This window comes from Canis aureus, chromosome 2 (assembly GCF_053574225.1).
Source record: "Canis aureus isolate CA01 chromosome 2, VMU_Caureus_v.1.0, whole genome shotgun sequence".
Lineage (NCBI taxonomy): Eukaryota > Metazoa > Chordata > Mammalia > Carnivora > Canidae > Canis > Canis aureus.
In genome coordinates, this window is record NC_135612.1 from 84,782,649 (window position 1) to 84,802,793 (window position 20,145).

At 35.5% G+C, this 20,145-nt stretch overlaps 1 protein-coding gene across 4 annotated transcripts in view; it reads right to left on the minus strand.

The window, feature by feature from the left end:
• Positions 1-20,145, minus strand: part of TBC1D19 (TBC1 domain family member 19) — a 141,564-nt gene that overhangs the window by 61,220 nt on the left and 60,199 nt on the right. For all 4 annotated transcript variants that reach the window (XM_077880422.1, XM_077880420.1, XM_077880424.1 and 1 more), the window contains 2 exons: positions 11,802-11,840; positions 10,048-10,160 (listed from right to left, as the gene is read on the minus strand). In XM_077880422.1, coding sequence (XP_077736548.1) covers positions 10,048-10,160; positions 11,802-11,840 — 152 coding nt within the window. The remainder of the gene's footprint in view (positions 1-10,047; positions 10,161-11,801; positions 11,841-20,145) is intronic.

Here is a 20,145-nt window from a genome sequence, read left to right on the forward strand (position 1 = left end):
ACTCAATAAATATACCTAATCCCATCACTTAGCATAAGATCTGGGTACTTGGTGGGTATTCAATCAATTGTCTGCTAAATTGATTAACTATAATTTAACTTTGATAGCAAATACAATACTTATTAATTATTAGGTGCCAGAAACTATTTTACCTACCATACATGGGTTAACTCATTTAATCCCATACCAACAAAATAAAATAGTTCAATGAGTATTATTCCCATTTATATTTGAGAAACAGATCTTGAGGAAAAAAGCTGTCCACCAAGACCACAAAGGTAGTAGGATTTGATCCCAGGAAACCTGGCCCCAGAACCTATGCAAAAACCCAGAAGGACTACTCTATACTGCTTTGCTAATATCTAAATTATTACAAAATAAAAAGGTTAAACATACTAAATCATCCCTGCTAGTAAAATTAATCACAGTATACAAAAGAAGTCAGGTTTTAAAATATCAGAATATGGTCTAATACACCATAAAATCTGATTAGTGGTACACAGTGAAAAGATCAGGCTAATGCTTAATTTAATAAAGAATCAGACATAGAAAAAGAGATAGAAGATGGAAAGCAGAGAAAAAGGGAGAAAAGGAAAAACAGGGAAGGAGGGAGGGAAAATGGGAGGAGGGATTTTAGACTATAATCCAGTTAAGCATCAGGTTAATTGTTGGTCAGGGCATTCAAAAAAAAAAGGTAAGGATCAAGCAGATTACAGCTGTCTTAAAGATAGATGGAAGTATCATCTCATTGCTTTAGCTGGCCTTGTGTTCCTACACATCCCTCCAGTCCTTTCTCAGGCACTTTTAGCCCTGGTATCTGCCCATATCCAAACTGCTTGGCTCCACTAGTACACGCCACTCTGTATGATTCTTGCTGAAGACATTCCTTCAGACAAGTAAGAGCTACGGGACAGGATCGTATGGGACAAAGAAGATCTGCTGTGTGCAGCTGCCTTGGCAGGATGGTGTCTGACTCTATGTTTCCTGAAATATGATTTCTTAATCTTGAAAGATGCTTAATACACAATTCTCTGATTTGGGTCAAAAGTGCCCTTTGCCTGAAGATAATCTAGAGATTTACTGGCTATTTTTAGTCATTTTATTTTAATAAAATGCCTTACTTCGCTCTTATTTATGATGTTTTGATTTCTCAACTGAGGCAAGATTATTTTGTTATTTCATTAAACTCCCACTGTATCTATTGAATTAATTTCTCTCCTAGAGTAAAATAACATTCTTAAAAACAGGAACAGTATCTAATTAAAATACCAATTGATAAAGACAACTGATAAAGAGCCTAGTATTATACTCCAATGTTTTCTAGGAAACATTAGAATGGAAAAGCTAGTAAGTTTAGAGTAATGCCTCTTTTTAAAAATAAAATAAATTTAAAATCACAAACTGATATGTGACTGTTAACAATATAAAGCTATAAAGAAAAAATAATCCTTCCTTTTTCCATTCTACCTTCCCAAAGAAACTAATGTTATTTGTATTGTATTTATTAGAATTTGTAATCTGTTTTCTTCCATAGCTTTCTCTATGCTGTATAAATACATACTTGTATGTGGGGATTTGGGTCGTCATTTTTTTTTTTTTTAACATAAACTGAAATCATACCATACTCATATTCAGCTTCTCTAACTTAGCCATATAACAGGGTCAGCCTTCTACGTAACAGGTATACATCTATCTTTCTTCCTTTTTTTTTTTTAAGATTTTTTTATATTTATGCATTCATAGAGAAAGAGAGAGAGAGACAGAGATACAGGCAGAGAGAGAAGCAGGCTCCACACAGGGGGCCTGACACGGGACTCAATCCCAGGTCTCCAGGATCACACCCCGGGCTGCAGGCAGTGCTAAACCGCTGCACCACTGAGGCTGCCCTATCTTTCTTCTTAATAGCTACATACACATTAATATTTTTAAAGCTGTGGCATAGATCACTATTTAATAACTCTGCTATATATGGATACAGAATTTGCCTGTCACTACAAGTAACACTGTAATAAATATCTTTATTCACATGTGCTTTTGTATCTGTGGGATACACTGGCAAAGGTTAAATCTATCTTTAGCTACAGTTTGCCTGACCATTTTCCAAAAATCACCATTTCAAATTCCCACCAGCAACATATGAGAACACAGTTTACCTATATCCTCACCTCTTTTAACTTTCTCACGGATGAAAACTGGAGTCTTACTACTGTGTTAATTTGCGCTTTCCCAAATAACAATAAAGTTGAACATCCTATCCTATGTTTACTAGGCATTTGATTTCTACTTTAATGATTTGCCTTTCATAACACCTACTTTCCTATTAGATTATATTTATTTTACTAATTTTTTGGGCTATTCATAATGTGGATTAACCCTTTGTCATTTGTATTACAAATACTTTTTCTTCAAAAAAAGGTGTTGATTCTTTTTTTTTTTTCTTTTTAAGATTTATTTATTTATTCATTCAGAGAGAGTGAGAGAGAGGCAGAGACACAGGCAGAGGGAGAAGCAGGCTCCATGCAGGAAGCCCTATGTGGGTCTCGATCCCAGGTCTCCAGGATCACACCCCGGGCTGCAGGTGGCGCTAAACCGCTGCGCCACCGGGGCTGCCCAAAGGTGTTGTTTCTTACTGATGGTATACACGGGCAAATTTTTTTAAAACTTCCTTATGTCTTGGGTTTTCTTGCTTACCTTAGGCGAGCCTATCCCACCACATGTTTATAGAAATATTTTTTTTTCTAAAATCGTTATTTTTTATTTAAATATAATGTATCTGAAATTTACTTTTGTATGTCATAAACAAAAAGTCTGTTTTCTTTCAGGAAAATGGTTAATTATCACTCTCATTTATTAAATAAACCATATATTTCTGATGGAAATAAAACTCTTTTGCTTCTCTATCAGAAATGAACAGATTCAGCAGGTAGAAAATCAGTAAGGATAAAGTTCAACACAACAACACCATCAATTAACTGGATATAATGGGCATCTATACATTACTTCATTCAACAAACAGCAGAATACACATGCTTCTCAAGCTCATGATGAACATTCACCAAGATGAATGAAATTCTGGGTCATAAAACATCCTTAACAAATTTAAAAGAATGAAAGTCACACAATGTCTGCTTTCAGATCAAAATGGAATTAAACTAGGGACACCTGGATGGCTCAGTGGTTGAGCGCCTGCATTCGGCCCAGGATGTGATCCTGGAGTCCCTGGATTGAGTTCTGCGGCAGGCTCTCTGTATGGAGCCTGCTTCTCCCTCTGCCTGTGTCTTTGCCTCTCTCTCTGTGTCTCTCATGAATAAATAAATAAATTCTTTTAAAAAATGGAATTAAACTAGAAATCAAAAACAGAAAGACAGCTGGAAAATGACCAAATATTTGAAGATTAAACAATATACTTGTGGGTCAAATAAGAACTCTCAAGATAAATTTAAAATACTTTGAACTAAATGAAAATGAAAATGCAACTCATGGAAATCTGTGGGATGCACTGAAAGTAGTGCTTAAAGATAAATTTATAGCACTGAATGAATATATTAGATAATAAGAAAAATCTAACATCAATAATCTAAGTTTCCACCTTAGGAAACTAGAAAAAGAAAAGCAAATTAAATCCAAAGTAAATAGAAAAAAGTAATCATAATATTTAGAGCAGAAATAAATGAAACTGAAAACAGAAAAATCAATACAGATAAATCGTCAAAGCCAAAGCTGGTTCTGGGGCCCTGGGTGGCTCAGTTGGTTAAGTGTCTGACTCTTGCTTTCAGCTCAGGTTATGATCTCACAGTTGTGGGATCAAGTGTACTCAGCAGGGAGTCTGCTGAGATTCTCTCTCCCTTTCCCTTTCCCCCCACTCACATGTGTGCACATCCAGCCCTCTCTCTCTAAAATAAATAAAATCTTAAAAACAAAAACAAAGTTGGTTTTTTGAAAAGATCAGTAAAACTGATGAACCTCTAGCCAGGCTAACTAAGAAAGAGACACCTCAACAAAGAAGATATACAGATGGCAAACAAGCATATTAAAAGATACTCCACATCATATGTCATCAGGGAAATACAAATTAGAACAATGAAATGCCACTACACACCTATTAGAATGGCCCAAATCTAGAACACTGAAAATACCAAATGCTGGTAGAAGTGGAACAATTGGAACTCATGTTCCTGGCTGGTCTCAGTGCAGAATGATACAGCCCCTTTGAAAGACAATTTGGTGGTTTCTTATAAAACTAAACATTCTAGGGGCAGCCCCAGTGGTGCGGCAGTTTGGCGCCGCCTGTGGCCCGGGGTGTGATCCTGGGGACCCGGGATCGAGTCCCATGTCGGGCTCCATGCATGGAGCCTGCTTCTCCCTCTGCCTGTGTCTCTGCCTCTCTCTCTCTCTCTCTCTCTCTCTCTGGGTCTCTATGAATAAATAAATAAAATCTTAAAAAAAACAACTAAACATTCTATTATTATACAATCCAGGAATCTTGCTCCTTGGCATTTACTCAAAGCAGTTGAAATTTTATGTCCACATAAAAACTTGCACTCATGTTTACAGATAGTAACTACTATCTACCTAACTACTACTATCTAACTACAGATAGTAACTACTATCACTATTCATAGTAGCCAAAAGTTGAAAGCAACCAAGATGTCCTTCACTAGGTTAATGGATAAATGGTGGTATACCCAGACAATATAATATTATTCAGCACTAAAAAGAAATGAACCATCAAGTCATGAAAAGATATAGAGGAGCCTTAAATGCATTTTACTATGTGAAAGAAGCCAATCTGAATAGGCTGCATAATTCATGATTCCAACTATATGGCATTCTGGAAAAGGCATAATCATGTAGACAGTAAAAAGATTAGTAATTGCTAGCATGTTGGAGGGGAATGGATGAATAGGTGGTATAGAGAGGATTTTGAAGGCAGTAAAAATATTCTATATGATACTGTGAGGATAGATACCTGCCATTATACATTTGTCCAAACCCTTGGGATGTACAACACCAAGATGAACCCTAAGGTGGACACTGGACTTTGGGTGATTATGATATGTCAATATAAGTTCACCAATCTGTAGCAAATGTGCTACTCTGGTGGGGGGTGTTGACAACTGGGGAGACGATGCATGTGTGGGACACAGCAGGTATATGAGATCTTTGTACCTTCCTAGCATTTTGCTATGAACCTAAAATTGCTCCAAAAAGGGAAGTCTTAATAATTTTGAGTGATTTTAACTTATTTTGTATTTTTTAAAGATTTATTTAATTTAGAGAGGGAGCATGCACATGTGCACGAAAGGGGGAGGGGCAGATGGAGAGGGAGAGAGTGTCAAGCCGACTCCCTGCTGAGTGCAGAGCCCCACACAGGGCTTGCTTTCACAACCCTGAGATCATGACCTGAGCTGAAACCAAGAGTCGGATGCTTAAACAACTGGGCCACCGAGGTACCCTGGGTGATTTCAATTTGCTATTATTTATTTAATTTGCTATTTTAAAAATTGTGGGTTTACATTTCTATTAACATAAAAAAGTGAGGTAAAATCAAAGAAAATATTTCTTTAGATAATATATACTGCAAACACACTCATATCTACATTATTGGTATAATTCATAAATTCCCAGAGAATTTCATTTTAATTGCTATTCTAAATAGTAATTAGTAATTGCATTTGTAATGCTTTTTATTATAAATTAACAATAAACATCCTTCATGACCAATGCTAGAAAGCTAATAAATATTTTATAAAAGCAAGTCATTAAAATTCTAATTTTAGTGCTGTATGCTTCCATAAAGAAATACATCTTCAAAATGCCATAAATAGGGACGCTTGGGTGGCTCAGTGGTTGAGCGTCTGCCTTTGGCTCAAGGCATAATCCCAGGACTCTGGGCTCGAGTCCCACATCAGGCTCTCTGCATGAAGCCTGCTTCTCCCTCTGCCTATGTCTCTGTCTCTCTTTGTCTCTGTCTGTCTCTCATGAATAAATAGTCTTTTTAAAAAAATGCAATAACTCAACATTTATAATTCCTAACATGTAACAGTGCTGACAAAAATCTACTTTTGAGAGAAAAAATGACATATCAGAGAATTTGAGACCTGATGGACCTTAGAAATATCTACTATGTGTGCTTTATTTGCACATTAAAAATATGAGATCTGGTAAAGTTAACTGCCTTAGCCAAAATTACAGAACTGGCTAGTGATTGAACTAGTCCTCCTAATTCCAGTCTATGGTGTTTGGTTTCAGTAATTTTTAGTGTAATTTATCCATATAAAATGAAAGAAAAAGTGGATAGAAGAGTTAAAATTTAACAATGTTATAGTGATAAGGGTAATTTTTATATTAATAGCTTAATTTTATTCTATAAAATACATAAGCATTTATAAAATGCTATGCTTACCAATAATACAACAGGATATTTTTAGAGTATTTTATATTAGCTCTAGTAATATAGATATTTAAGAGTAATAAATTATAAAAAGCAATCTCTGAAAAAGAAAATAGCCCAAATTTTTAGTATCAGAGACTATTTAAAGTTTAGTACATATATTTGTTTGGTATTTTATGCAAACCTACACTACCTCTTTAACTGAAGAAAAAAAAGAAATGTATTCTCAGGAAATGAAAGACCTCAAAGAACATTCCTAACATTTTATGGCTTATTAAGCATCTAGACACTGTACAAGATACTGACATTTACAGATGGTGAAGAGGAAAAAAAGTTCTGTCCTCAGGCACTCAACCTGGAAAGGGTGGCAGCCAAAACAGAAGAAGTATGGTACATTTCTCTGTTTTTGGGCCTCTGCTCCTGCCCTTGTTATGATGGAAAAAAAGAGAAGGAAATATCTAACTATAATGGTGATGGAAAGTAGGGGAGAGAATGTTAGAAAGACTTCTCAGAAAATGTTATGGCATAAAGCTGTGTCTGAAAGATGAATAGGAGTCTCTAAGCAGACATAAGTATGAAAAGGTTTTTTTCAGGAAGAGGAATCAGTGGTGCAAAGACAGACAATAGAGCATCTCTTGGAGGACCACCAACACAACGAGGTAAAGATTATGCCTTTTCTATTAGACATTAAGAGTCTGGCATTCTTTCAGAACAGACATTGGAGTTCTGTAACTGGAAATAAAAGTTTTAAGCTTAAGAGAGTTTGGTTGAACAGAGTCAAAGCCATTAGGGGGTAAGTAACTTGTGGATGAGACAGTCCAGGGAACATGTACAGAATGAAAAGAGGATCAAAGTGCAATTCTCAGAAAGACAAGCCCTTAGGGTCCAAAAAAGGAACTCAAATGGACACACAGACACACAGACACACACACACACACACACACACACACTCACCAAGAAAAAGGAGGATGAATAACTAAGTAAACAGTGTGAACTAAATTAAAGACCAAGAATATCCCAAGGGCAGAGGAGGAAAAAGTATCAAATGCAGCAGACATAAAGACTAAACTGTGTCCACTGTTTCTTGGTGACTTTAGCTAGGGCAGTTATAATCATGTAGGGGGGTATATGCCAGGACTACAGTAGACAGAGTAATTAATGATTTTAAGGAAGCAGATGCCGCCAGCATAGACTCTTATTTCAAAAGGTTTAGCTATAAAAGTAGAGGAGGTAAGAACAGGTGTGGTTGAAGGAATCCAAATGAGTTTCTCAGGATGATTCTGTTTTTTTCTGGGTAGGAGAAGGCGAGACTTCTCTTTGCTAAGACTCTGAAAAGAAGTATGGAGGAGAATGAAGGTCAGGAGTTGTCGTTGACCGGGGTAAGGTTGTGGAGAACCTTTTGAACTCACTAAAGAAAATGTTAAATATTAGTACTAGCCCTGGCTATTTTATCAGTAAGTGAGTACCTAGAGCCAAGTATAGAAAAATTTTCTGTATTCTTAAATTAGCAAACTGAAATTAAGCAAAATTTTAAATACTAAATAAAGAATATTTTGATACACACCTAGAGATTTGCATAAAAGAAAATACATAAAAGCAATCATTTTAAACTCATCACATATTTTCTTAATGAGAAAACTCCTTAATTATGATGCTTTTGTATGTGTAGCTTATTTTAAGTGATTGAAAAGTAATTGAAAACAAAGAGTTCTGATAAAGTATTCTTGATAAGAAGCAAATTCTTCTTCTCTTCCCACCCCCCTTCTCCCTCTAATGTGCTACTTAAAACAATTATTTGGAATTGCTTGTTCCAGTTTGTTGAGGTAATACTTTTACAGTTGAAAATAAATGTAAGTGATGGAAAGTGTTTTATTCAATAAAATCAAAACTGCTTTTCTGAAAATATTTATCTCTATTTACAAACTTGCCATTTTGCATTTATTTTTTATTTATTGATTTTTAAAAAGATTTTATTTATTTATTCATGAGAGAGAGAGAGGCAGAGACAGAGGGAGAAGCAGGCTCCATGCAGGAAGCCTGATGTAGGACTCGAACCCGGGTCTCCAGGATCAGGCCCTGGGCCAAACGCAGGAGTTAAAACTGCTGAGCCACCCAGGGATCCCGCCATTTTGCATTTAAAAATCAAGATAAAAAAAAAATAAAATAAAATAAAATAAAAATCAAGATAACCATTAGCTCCAAAATTCAAGTGTAAAAACTGCCTTTAAACATCATACTAAATAATTATTACCTGGGATTACTACTTTTATTCTAGGGTGATACTTCCAGAAAAATTCTAAATTTGTTTCACAAGCCTCTGGAAAGGCAGATTTTGTTAATCTAGATCCTGATTAGTGAAATTGGTAAGTCATCTGTACAGTTAGATCAGAATAAGAGTTACCATCTGTTCCCCAAGAGTTGATAAACTCACAAAAAATGCCCAATATACCCTCAGCATCTATTCTATAAACAGTTACTTTTAGTGTCATCACAAAAGACCAGCAATATCATTTGGTCTAAAACTTCTCTGAAATAAATCATATTTATTCTTTCAAAAAGTAAGTAATTTTTGACAGTGCTGTTTCACAGAGAGAGATTTAAAACACAAACATACACACACAAGCACATGAATACATAATTTGCAAAGGTTAGAGGTAGTTTTTATAATAATATTAATAATATTTAATTCTCTTAAAAACTGCATTATAAATTATAACTAATTTGTAACAAAATAATATTGCAATATGTAAGTATTGTTTTATTACTACCATTAATGGTGACCCTTTGTGTCAGGCACTATGTTGGAAGACTAACATAACACAACATTTCATTTAATCACAACCACTCTATGATATAAATATTATTACCTATATTTAAGTATGGATAAATTGAAGTTTCAAGAAATTTACCTCACTCAATGGCACATTTCAAATAAATTGAGTGAGGTAGGAGTTGAAACCAGATCCATATGATTCCAAAACACATGCTTTTAACTAGGTGGGGAAGTATTAATTCGCTATTTATTAAAATCTTCAAATGGATGGATTATATGATCAATGGGCTTAAAGCAAAAAAAAAAAATTTTTTTCAAAAGAATCAACATAGAATTTTTCCTTATTGAATCTATTACCTATTGGTGATTTCTCTTTGTATTCATTTTATTTCCTAAAATAAAATGTTCCTATACTTAGAAAAATATTATTCCCACATAATCTGTCAGTTTTTAGAACCATAAAAATAGCACATTACAAAAGTAACTATAAGGAAAAAGGGCTCATTTACATATGCTGGGTGGTCGTTCTTTATTTTTTCCTGTTCTAACAACACAGTTCTACCATATGTCTTCACTGATCTCCACTGGCAGACTACATTTCTTATCATTTTATTTACTGGGTTTTGCACCCGTAAGTTTAAAGTGTCCAACTAATAATCAATAACAAAATTTCTACATGAAGCACAGTGACTAAATTCTATTAATCTTGTCTTAAAACTCAAAACTACAGTGATTTTGAAAATAAAAGAGGGGGTAAATATGTTAGAATAAGAAAGCAAAGTAGAGGAAAAAAAAGAAAAGTATTTCTATTATGAATAACTGGTCATTGCAGAATAAACTATTAATAGCTCAAATTTGGCCCACCCTTTTTTCTTCTTACCTCAGGTTGACTGGAAATATTCAAAATGAGAGCCCATAATTCTGCTCTCAGTGCTGTAGGGCTTCCTTGTCTGATATATTGCTGAGCAGCAGCACTATCTTGTTCTGCTAGGACTGTCAAAGTATAGAAAAATCTCATTAGAAAATTCAATAATGTCAGAAATAACACTGAAATTCTTAATTAAGAATCTCTGGGGACGCTAACATTTCCTTTTTATATGTAACATCACATCACGTCTTGACAACCTTCTTTAACTCTCTGAATTTTGAAGTGGCCCTATTTACAGCCCTATACACGTCAAGCCCTACATTCATCCACCTCCTACCCAATCTGGTAAAAGTTTTTCATGTAGGTACTTGGAAATCACTTTGCTTTAACTATAGCTCCACATATCTGAAACTAGTGATTATATGCATGTGTGTGTGTGTGTGTGTGTGTGTGTGTATAATATATATATAATATATATATATAAAAAACAATCTTTGGATTGCATGATCAAGTAAAGTCATATTTATAAAAAACTCATATCTCTAATGCATATTCTCTAAGTGATGAATGTTCTAGTATTTGGAAGTAGTACGATATTTAAAGTATTATGGTTAAGAATTATGAAGGATATAAGATATCTTATCTATTAGATAACTTCTTAGCTATCTACCAAAATCAACAGAAAAGAGATAGCTTTTTAAAAAGAGGTAAAAATAAATAAATATAAGATCTGATAACTTTTAAGAAGGTCAAAAACTATTTGTAAGTAGCCAAGTTCACAAAATTAATACATTATCCTTTTGCTTTCATTTTCATTTTTATTTTCTTTAATGAAAATACCAGCTATTAAGTATGGAAAGACAATCTCTCCTAAAACAAACAAAACAAAAAAAGCAAAATAAGACATACCAGACAACTGCTGATGTTTATCTAACATAGTGTTTTCTTATTATCTTCTTCTTAAAAGGGGGGGAGGAAGCTTATACTAAATGAAAATGACATAACCAAAAGAAATAAAGGGATCATGTAAAATAAAGAGATGAGACATATTCTTTAACTTGCTATTGTGTTTAATGCAAATGTCAAACATGAAGGAAAAATGATGAAGCTTTGAATAAATATGATTTTGAAAAATTGAACTAGGGAGTTTAATATAGGACAATATAATTGCCATAGAAGGTAGACTCTGACACAAAGACTTATCTACATTTCATATTTCAAAGACAAAACAAGATTTATAAAAACAAGGAAAAGAATCTTCAAAAGACAGGGAAAATTATTCCCCAGAACACTAAGAGCCGCTTTGGTTATTAAGTCTCACTGTTGTGAACAGTCATCAAGATGTATGAAAGTTATAGTTTCTCCTGATGCAGGGGCATATTCCCATTAACGCTAATGAGAAGTGTGTGGGCGCATCAAAGAGAAAGCCTGCCTCTTTGATTTTAAAATGAAATTCTACTGCTGAATGGAATAAGCTAACATTCTAGAAGAATATGTGTCTGCATTTATTATTTCCTTTTTAGTGAGCCATCTGTGTACTTCTTTATCTAACATTTATTGATGAAGCCAAAATGATGCATTTTTCCTCTTTATAAAGATTCCCATAAAAAAGATTACCATTATATTAGCTACGCAGTTAAATATTACTCTTTTTTAGATTTTTAGATCTTCAGAGATTGAATTTCAGTTGGAGGTACAGAATGCAGACATTTACTTGAGATGGTTTCATTTTCAGTATAGTTTTATAAGTATAATCAAAAACTTACCTTTTTGCCCAATACGTACATGCTCATTTTCAAAAAGTTCTAAAAATTATGGAATAAAATTATTAGATATAAATATGATCAGCCATATTTAGAACAATATTAGGTATATATTTGGCTACTGGTACTGTTTTAAAGCTGAATGGCTCTATAGAAAACTAAGAATATCTTTATATGCAGAAAAATTTTTCTAGGTTGTTTACAGTTCTTGGAAATTAAAAATGGGTTAAGTATATTTAATCAGAAGCAAAAACTGATAACTTTGTTAAAATAAAACAGAGTATCTTTTCACAACAGAAATATGTCTACTCATCTTGACAGCTTCATTTGCAAAGCCCTACTTCTGCTCTCTAATCTGCCATGAATGTATGTCTAAAAAAAGCCTTAATGCTATTATAGGTAAAATCCCACTATACAAATGCCATTTTAAAAGATTATATGGGAGAAACAAACATTTGCTTTTTTTATAAAGAATTTATTTTTTTAATCATTTTGAGAGACAGTGAGCACTCAAGAGACAGGTGGTGGAGGAGGAGGGGGGAGAGAGAGAATCTCAAGACTCCATGCTGAGCGTGGACCCCAATGTGGGGCTGGATCCCACCACACTGGAGATCATGACCTGAGATGAAATCAAGAGTTGGACACTTAACTGACTGAGCCACCAAGGTGCCCCAAAGATTTGCTTGCAAAGTACCAATCACAATGGGAAAAGATCACAAAGTAAACCACACTGAAAAAAGAAAAAAACGGGGCACCTGGGTGGCTCAGTTGTTTAAGTGTCTGCCATAGGCTTAGGTCATGATCCCAGGGGTCCTGGGACTGAGCCTGAGTGGGGGTCCCCACTCAGGAGTCTGCTTCTCCCACTCCCTCTGCCCCTCCCCTCCCCTCCTGCACACACACTCTCTCTCTCAAATGGATAAATAAAATCTTAAAAAAAAAAAAAAAAAAAAAGAAAGAAAAAGAAAAAAACTCCTGCTCATCAAAAGATACTACTGAGAGTGAAAAGGTAGGTCTCAGAGTAGGATAATATATCTGCAATACATATACCTGGCAAAGGACTTGTATCCAAAACCTGTGAAGAATTCCTGGTAAAGACAGACAACTATCTGACACAATAGGCAAAACATGGGAACAGTTTCTTTACAAAAGAGGAGACCCAAAGGACCGGTAAAGTTATGAAAAGAGGCTCAACCGCATAAAACCACTATGAAATACACACCACCACAATGACTAGAAAATGAAAAAGACGGACAATTCTACACGCAAAGAAAATGGAGCAAATGAACTGTCCATACAAAGGTGATGGGAATGTAAAAGCAGTGTAGCCACTTGGAAAACTGGCAGCACCTACTGACACCGAGTGTATGCACATCCTAGGACAATTAGCAGCTTACTCTCAAGTATATACCTTAATGAAGGCACATGCACCCCAAGGGACACATACTAGAATATTCATGGAAGCACTGATGGTAATGACCAAACAGTGGGAACAACTCAAATGACCATCAGTAGTAGAAATCACCAACCGTATGATCCCACATCTATAAAGTAAAAAATAGGTAAAACTACCCTATGACATTAGAAGCCAGGACTGTTACCCACAGAGGTGGCAAAGTCTAGAAGTGTACCTGGAGGCTTCTTGGATGCTGGTAATACTCTATTTCTTGATCTAATTGGAGGTTTCACAAGTGTGTTGTTCACGTCATAAAAATTCACGGATCAAATATTCAGGATTTGTGTCCTTTTTAGTATATGCATTATACTACTATAAAAGCTATTCGCAAATTAGAGCAAAAAAAAAAGATTATGAAACAATGAGGGGGAAAGCTTTTAGGTCTTCTCATCCCAGAGAAAATCAGTTTTTCAACTTTTTTTCTTCCTCTTTCTCTCCACCATCTGAGGAAGGAGAAGCTACCAATTGGATTTGTTAGATTCCACAACAGTGATTAGTTGGCTTTTTCTAATGAATGGGATAACTGTGTGTTAAGGGCCATGAACACACATGTGACTGTCTAGGTAAGTAGGGTCTGGATCCCCTGGCAACCTGGTGAGTATGTTGGCACTTGACTCCCTCCTGAGCAGAATGCTCATGCACAGAACACTTAAAGAGTTGCCTGAACTTAGTGGCCTGCTGGTGGTGAGATCTGGGCATTGAGGGAGAAGGAGATCGTCCTGGACTAAAATTTTAACACAGTTTTCTAAAAAGCGTGGTCTGTGATTCCCCAGGTTCAGCCCAGCTAAACATAAAATGGTACCATACTTCATCCTTCCATTTGTTAATATTTTCAGTGTTAATTTTTTTAGATTTAAAAAATTATCCATAAACCTGGTTTTACTAAATAGAATATGTGATCTAGAGTACCCTATTCTTTTAGTTTACTATGTTCCTAATGGCTATGAAGTAATTAGTTGGGCAGATTATACAATGACCAGGTAAAGTGTTTGGGGTTCCTGCCAACATATGATCATTTTCTCTAACTAAAGTATTTGAATATATTTATTTGAAAGACTGTATATACAATAACAATACCAGTCACATTTTAATTAGCTATTACTGCCAAGACTTAATAACCAAAGAATCAAACATTGTCAGCCAATTCTTGTCTCTTTTACAAGTGGATGACACTACTGGATGATAGTGCTTTATCATGAAAGTAGTATGAAATTAAAATAGGGAGACTTCTTTATAGAATTTATTTATTCAGTTATGTGACATACAAAGATTTTGCTTTTTAGGTGCTATTTTCGAGTCCAAGAATACAAAGCCCAAAAAAGTCAGAACCAGAATTTCCAATCCGTCAACTCAAAAAATGCTTGTTATGTTGTTGTTAACTATGTTAATACATTTATCTATATTAACAGATCTATATAATGCATCTATACAAATAAATCTTGCTTGAAAAAAAAAGTGCTCTGGTAAGATGAATTGGGAAGATTCTGAGTTAGAAGTTTACTTGGGATTTCTCACAGTCTTTAAGGCTAACAGTAACACACAGTGTGTATCTTTCCCAAACCTTATTTGGCAGCGAGATCCCCCCTTTTCACAGGACATCTATCTGATGAACACTTCATGGAAGACACTTCCACTTCATGGAAATGCTGAGCCAACTAAAGACGCTTTTTTCTTTTAGAAATAACAAACTAGAAAATCTCTATTTAGCAAAAACCCTTGTAATAAGATTATTATGTATATTCAGACAGTAATATCAGACATACGACCCCCTCCTTTATCATAAAAGCTTATGAAACAATGCTGATCTTGCTCATCCTTTTAGCATGAGTCTTATAGTTTCCACTGTAAGTATGCATACATGTGTATAGGTGTATTTAAAATAATGCATATTCATGAGTTTGTAGGAATAATGAATATGTCTAATTTTAAATTACTTATTTATTTTTTAAAAGATACATTATTCAGCATCATGATCAGACTATTACGTTTAGCAATCAACAGCATGGGTACAAAATAAAAATCTACATTAAAATCCTTTGTTGGAGTGTTTTACACTTTCTACAGAAAATAACCTGTTATACAATTAGTCACAAATACAGTCCTCGAGTTCTTTGCCCATACGCAGGAGTACTGCCCAACACACGTCTTCTTTGTAGCAGCTAGGCCCTGCCACCCCTGTGCTTGGCTGAGCTGAGTTCACAAACCTGTTATAACCTGTAGCTTCCCTGCCACTTCTCTGGCTCTCCTCTCCTGCTTAAGCTTTGCTTCCTGGCAGTAATGAAAACCTTCTGCCACTGTCCTAGCTGCCGCTGCTGCTGGAACCACCACAGCCACCTTGGCTTCCGGGTTTGGCAAAGTATTGGCCTCCATCACCACAGGGGCCAGAGCTTCTGCCTCCAGAATGTCCTCCTTTCATGGGTCCAAAACTTGAGGATTGATTGTTGTAACTGCTAAAATCATGACAGGTTCCACCACCTCCAAAGTCGCTTCCATCATTACCAAATCCATCCTAGCCAGCCCCACTGCCACTGTATCCACCACCACACTGCCACCGAAGCTACCTCGCCCAGTGAAGTTCCCACCATGACCGACGTTGTTATTCCCAGCAAAACCACCTCCACAACCACCTCCAAAGTCTGCAGCACCACTTTGACCTCTTTGGCTGGATGAAGCACTAGGCCTTCTCTTGCTTAGATAGGGCTTTCCTTACTTCACACTTGTGGCCATTCACACTACGGGATTTCTGAGTGATAATCTTGTCTACAGAGTCAGGGTCATCAAATGTTACAGAAGCCACACCTTGCTTTGTGCCACCATCTCGGTCAGTCATGATCTCAATCACTTCAATTTTCCCCATATTCAAAAATAATCTCTTAGATGATGTTCCTCAGTGTCTTCTTTAATGCCACCAACAAAAATCCTTCTCACAGTTAAGTGGGCTTTGAGAATCTTTTTTTTTTTTTTTTAAAGATTTTATTTATTTATTCATGACAGACGCACAGAGAGAGAGGCAGAGACACAGGCAGAGGGAGAAGCAGACTCCCATGCAGGGAGCCCGATGTGGGACTCAATCCTGGGACTCCAGGCTGAAGGCAGGCGCTAAACTGCTGAGCCACCCAGGGATCCTGAGAATCTTCTCTTGGGACAGCCCTCTTTGGTTCCACAACTCTTCCATCCACCTTGTGTGGCCTTGCATTCATGGCTGCATCCACCTTCTTCATGAGGCATGCGTGACCAACCCAAAGCCTCTGGAGCGCTTGGTGTTTGGATCCCTCATTACCACACTGTCTGTAAGTGTTCCCCATTGCTCAGAATGGCTCCTCAGACTTTCAATGGTTGTTTCAAAGTTCAAACCTCTGATGAAGAGCTTCTACAGCTGCTCATGCTCTTTTGGAGACTCTTAGACATGATGGCGGTGGGAGGAGAAACTTTAACAATGCTTACTTGGCAGTGTCCACAGGCAGAAAGGTTAAATTATCTTTTAAAATTTTATTATTTAATTTTTAAAATTTAAATTCAATTAATTAACATGTAGTGTATTATTAGTTTTAGAGGTAGAGGTCAGTGATTCATCAGCTATGTATAACACCCAGTGCTCATCACATCACGTGCCCTCCTTAATGCCCATCACATTGTTACCTCATCCCCCAAACCCCCTTCCCTCCAGCAAAGTCCCCTGTTTGTTTCCTATGATTAAGAATCTCTTATGGTTTGTCTCCCTCTGATTATTTCTTGCTTTCTTTTTCTCTCTCTTCTTCTGTGTTCCACTGTTTTGTTTCTTAAATTCCACATAAAATTTTAAATTATTTTTAAATAAGGATTCTGTATTAAAAAGGTAAGGATTTTTCTCCTACTTTATATAAAGGCCGTTAAGTTAATAAGTGGGAAATATACTTTGAATATGAAAATTGAATAATAGCATTGATGAAACACATGTTTTTACAGATAAGGATATATAGTGCCTTAAGTCAAGATAAACTTAATCTGAAATATAAAACTTGGGACACCTGGGTGGTCCAGCAGTTGAGCGTCTGCTTTTTGCTCAGGGTGTGATCCTGGGATCAGGGATTGAGTCACACATCAGGCTCCCTGTAGGGAGCCTACTTCTCCCTCTGCCTCTCTCTTTGGGTCTCTCATGAATAAATAAATAAAATCTTTTAAAAAAAAAAAAAAGAAGAAGAAATATGAAACTTGCCTCTAGCCAAACACAAGTATTAGCAACATTTCAAATCCTTAGCATTACTGTTACAATTTAACCAAAGCCACATAGACTAAAAAAAATAAAAATAATAATGAATTCTAGGCAAAAGTAGTTATACATGATCTCATTCTTCTTTCTAACTGCTGATTAGCAATTCTCAAGTCATGTAAAAATCCAAGTAATGTATCACTGAAATCAATCTCATTGGATAAGCACCAATTTAACCCAATATCTAGAAGTCTTGCTTTGAGGAGTAGAAAGTAAAAACAACTGCATCAGCTAAAGAGACTATCAGCCTCCTCTAGCAGATGCAGTGTTCCTTCCTCTGTTCCAACTGCTCCCTGTATGTAATAATAGCAAATACCACACTGATTCTTATCTGAATCCTACTTTCCACTATACCTTCCCCAAGAGTAAAGACTGTCACATCTATGTGTTCACTAGTCCCTGGCCCTTAGCAGGGTCTCACATTTGTTGTCTTATAAATGAATCAAAGAAGAAAGAATTACATTCTAGATTAAGAAAACAATTAGGCTTTCTAAAGCATAGCTACTACAGGGCTTAGAATAATTTTAAGCAATTCTTAAGAGTTATTTCAAAAGTGAGAAACATAAATATAATTCAAGGTTATATTATTATTTCCTTTTCTTTTTGTTATATATATGGTACTGGCCATGAACAGAAATATAAGGCATCTGTCTTATTCTGTTCAGATTGCTACCACAAAACACCCACAGACTGGGTTATAAATAACAGAAATTTATTTCGTACAGTTCTGGGGGCTGGAACTCCAAGATCAGGGTGCCAGTATGGTTGGGCTCTGGTGAAGGCTCTCCTCTGGGTTGCAGACTGCTGACTTTTCTCTGTGTCTTCACATGGTAGAAGGTCTAAAGAGCTCTTTTACAAGGGCACTGATCTTATTCATAATGGTACCACCCTTTTGACTTAATCACTTTTCTGAGGCCTCACCTAATACCATCACCTTGGGGGTTAGAACTTCAAAATATTTCAGAAGGACAAAAACATCTAAACCATAGCATATCTTATTCTATAAGATATCTGATACTTTCTTTTAAAATAAGAAAAGACAAAAATAAAATAAAATGAGAAAAGACTACCAAAGGTGTCAGGAAAGCAGACAGCATATAATAGCAGGCTCTGGAGGCAGACTGGTTAGTCTTGAATCTTGGTTCTAGCACTTACTAGCCTTGGGCACGTTACTTAACATCTCACTTCTTCAACTTTAAAATGGTAGTAATACTTCCACCTCACATGATACTAGAAAACTAAAACCATAATGCAGTACTACTATGTACCACCAGAATGACCACAACAAAGAGGATGGCATACATCAAGCATTAGCAAGCACATAAGGTCAACTTCCACTCTCATATCTAGTTGGTAGAAGTGTAAACTGGTACTACAATTTTTGAAAATTCTTTGGAAGTTATCTACCAAAGCCAAACTTATGAAACCCCAGGAGAGAAATTGTCTTCCCAGGTGTATACTCAACAGAGGAGTATACATATATGCTCACCAAAAGAAACATACTAGGATGTTCATAGCAGCCTTATTTGTAATAGCCCAAAACTTGAAACTTCCCAAATACTCATCAATAGTGGAATGGATAAATAGATGTGTGGTATATTAATACAGAACACTATAATGCAAAAAGAAAAAAAAAAGGCCCACAAATACATACAACAATATGACTGAATCTCACAAACGTGGAACAAAAGAAGTCAAACATTAAAGGGTACATAATTTTAGCTTCCATTCATATGAAGTTCAAGAATTGCCAAAATTAATCTATACTGCTAGAAATCAGAATAGTGGTTATCTTTGAAAAAGGGAAGATTGAAAGAGGGTATGGGGAAGCTTTGGTTTATTGATCTGGGTTGTATTTTAAAAGGTGTGAATTTTAAAATTCACAAAAACTTCATAAGAAATTCAATGATACATGTACTTTTCCTTTTTTTTTTTTTTTAAAGTAATCTCTACACCCACCCATGGGGCTCAAACTCACAACCCAAGATCAAGAATCACACACTACCAACTAAGCCAGGCAGGTGCCCCCGTACTTCTCTATACACATCATACATTAAGAAAGTTTTTAAAATAGTAATAGTCCATTCGTTCTAGAGCAGCTGGGATTAAAATGAGATAATACACATGTAACATATAGGTACTCAGTGGCTGTTTATTATATATTTTTATTATTATTAACATTATTAACAATAAGAAATTATAATTATATTGTTATTAACAATAAGAAATAGCCAACATCTTTATTTTACAGAGAAAAAAATTAGTCCAAAAATGTAAAGTGACTTGTCCAAGTCACAGGGCTAGATGGTGATGGAGAAAAGACTAGAACAATTCCACTTCAATTTAGGCCTTCTGTATTTTAAGTCAATTTTTACTTCTTGTTTATCATAGCTAAATATCAATCTAGTCTTTTATGAGAAACTTAGTATTTATGCACAAAAAAAGAAAAGCTAGGGAAATTTTCTGTTTGGTTAAGATTTAAAAGACACTAATTTTACAGCCTAAGTTTATACAAGTAGAATATCAGTATACAATTAACTTGGTGATACAAACAGTAATAAAAATAGGTAATAATGGCCGGTACATGAAAATATGAATGGTGCCAGCGATGATTTTGCCAACAAAGTGACTTAAGTATGTCTAAT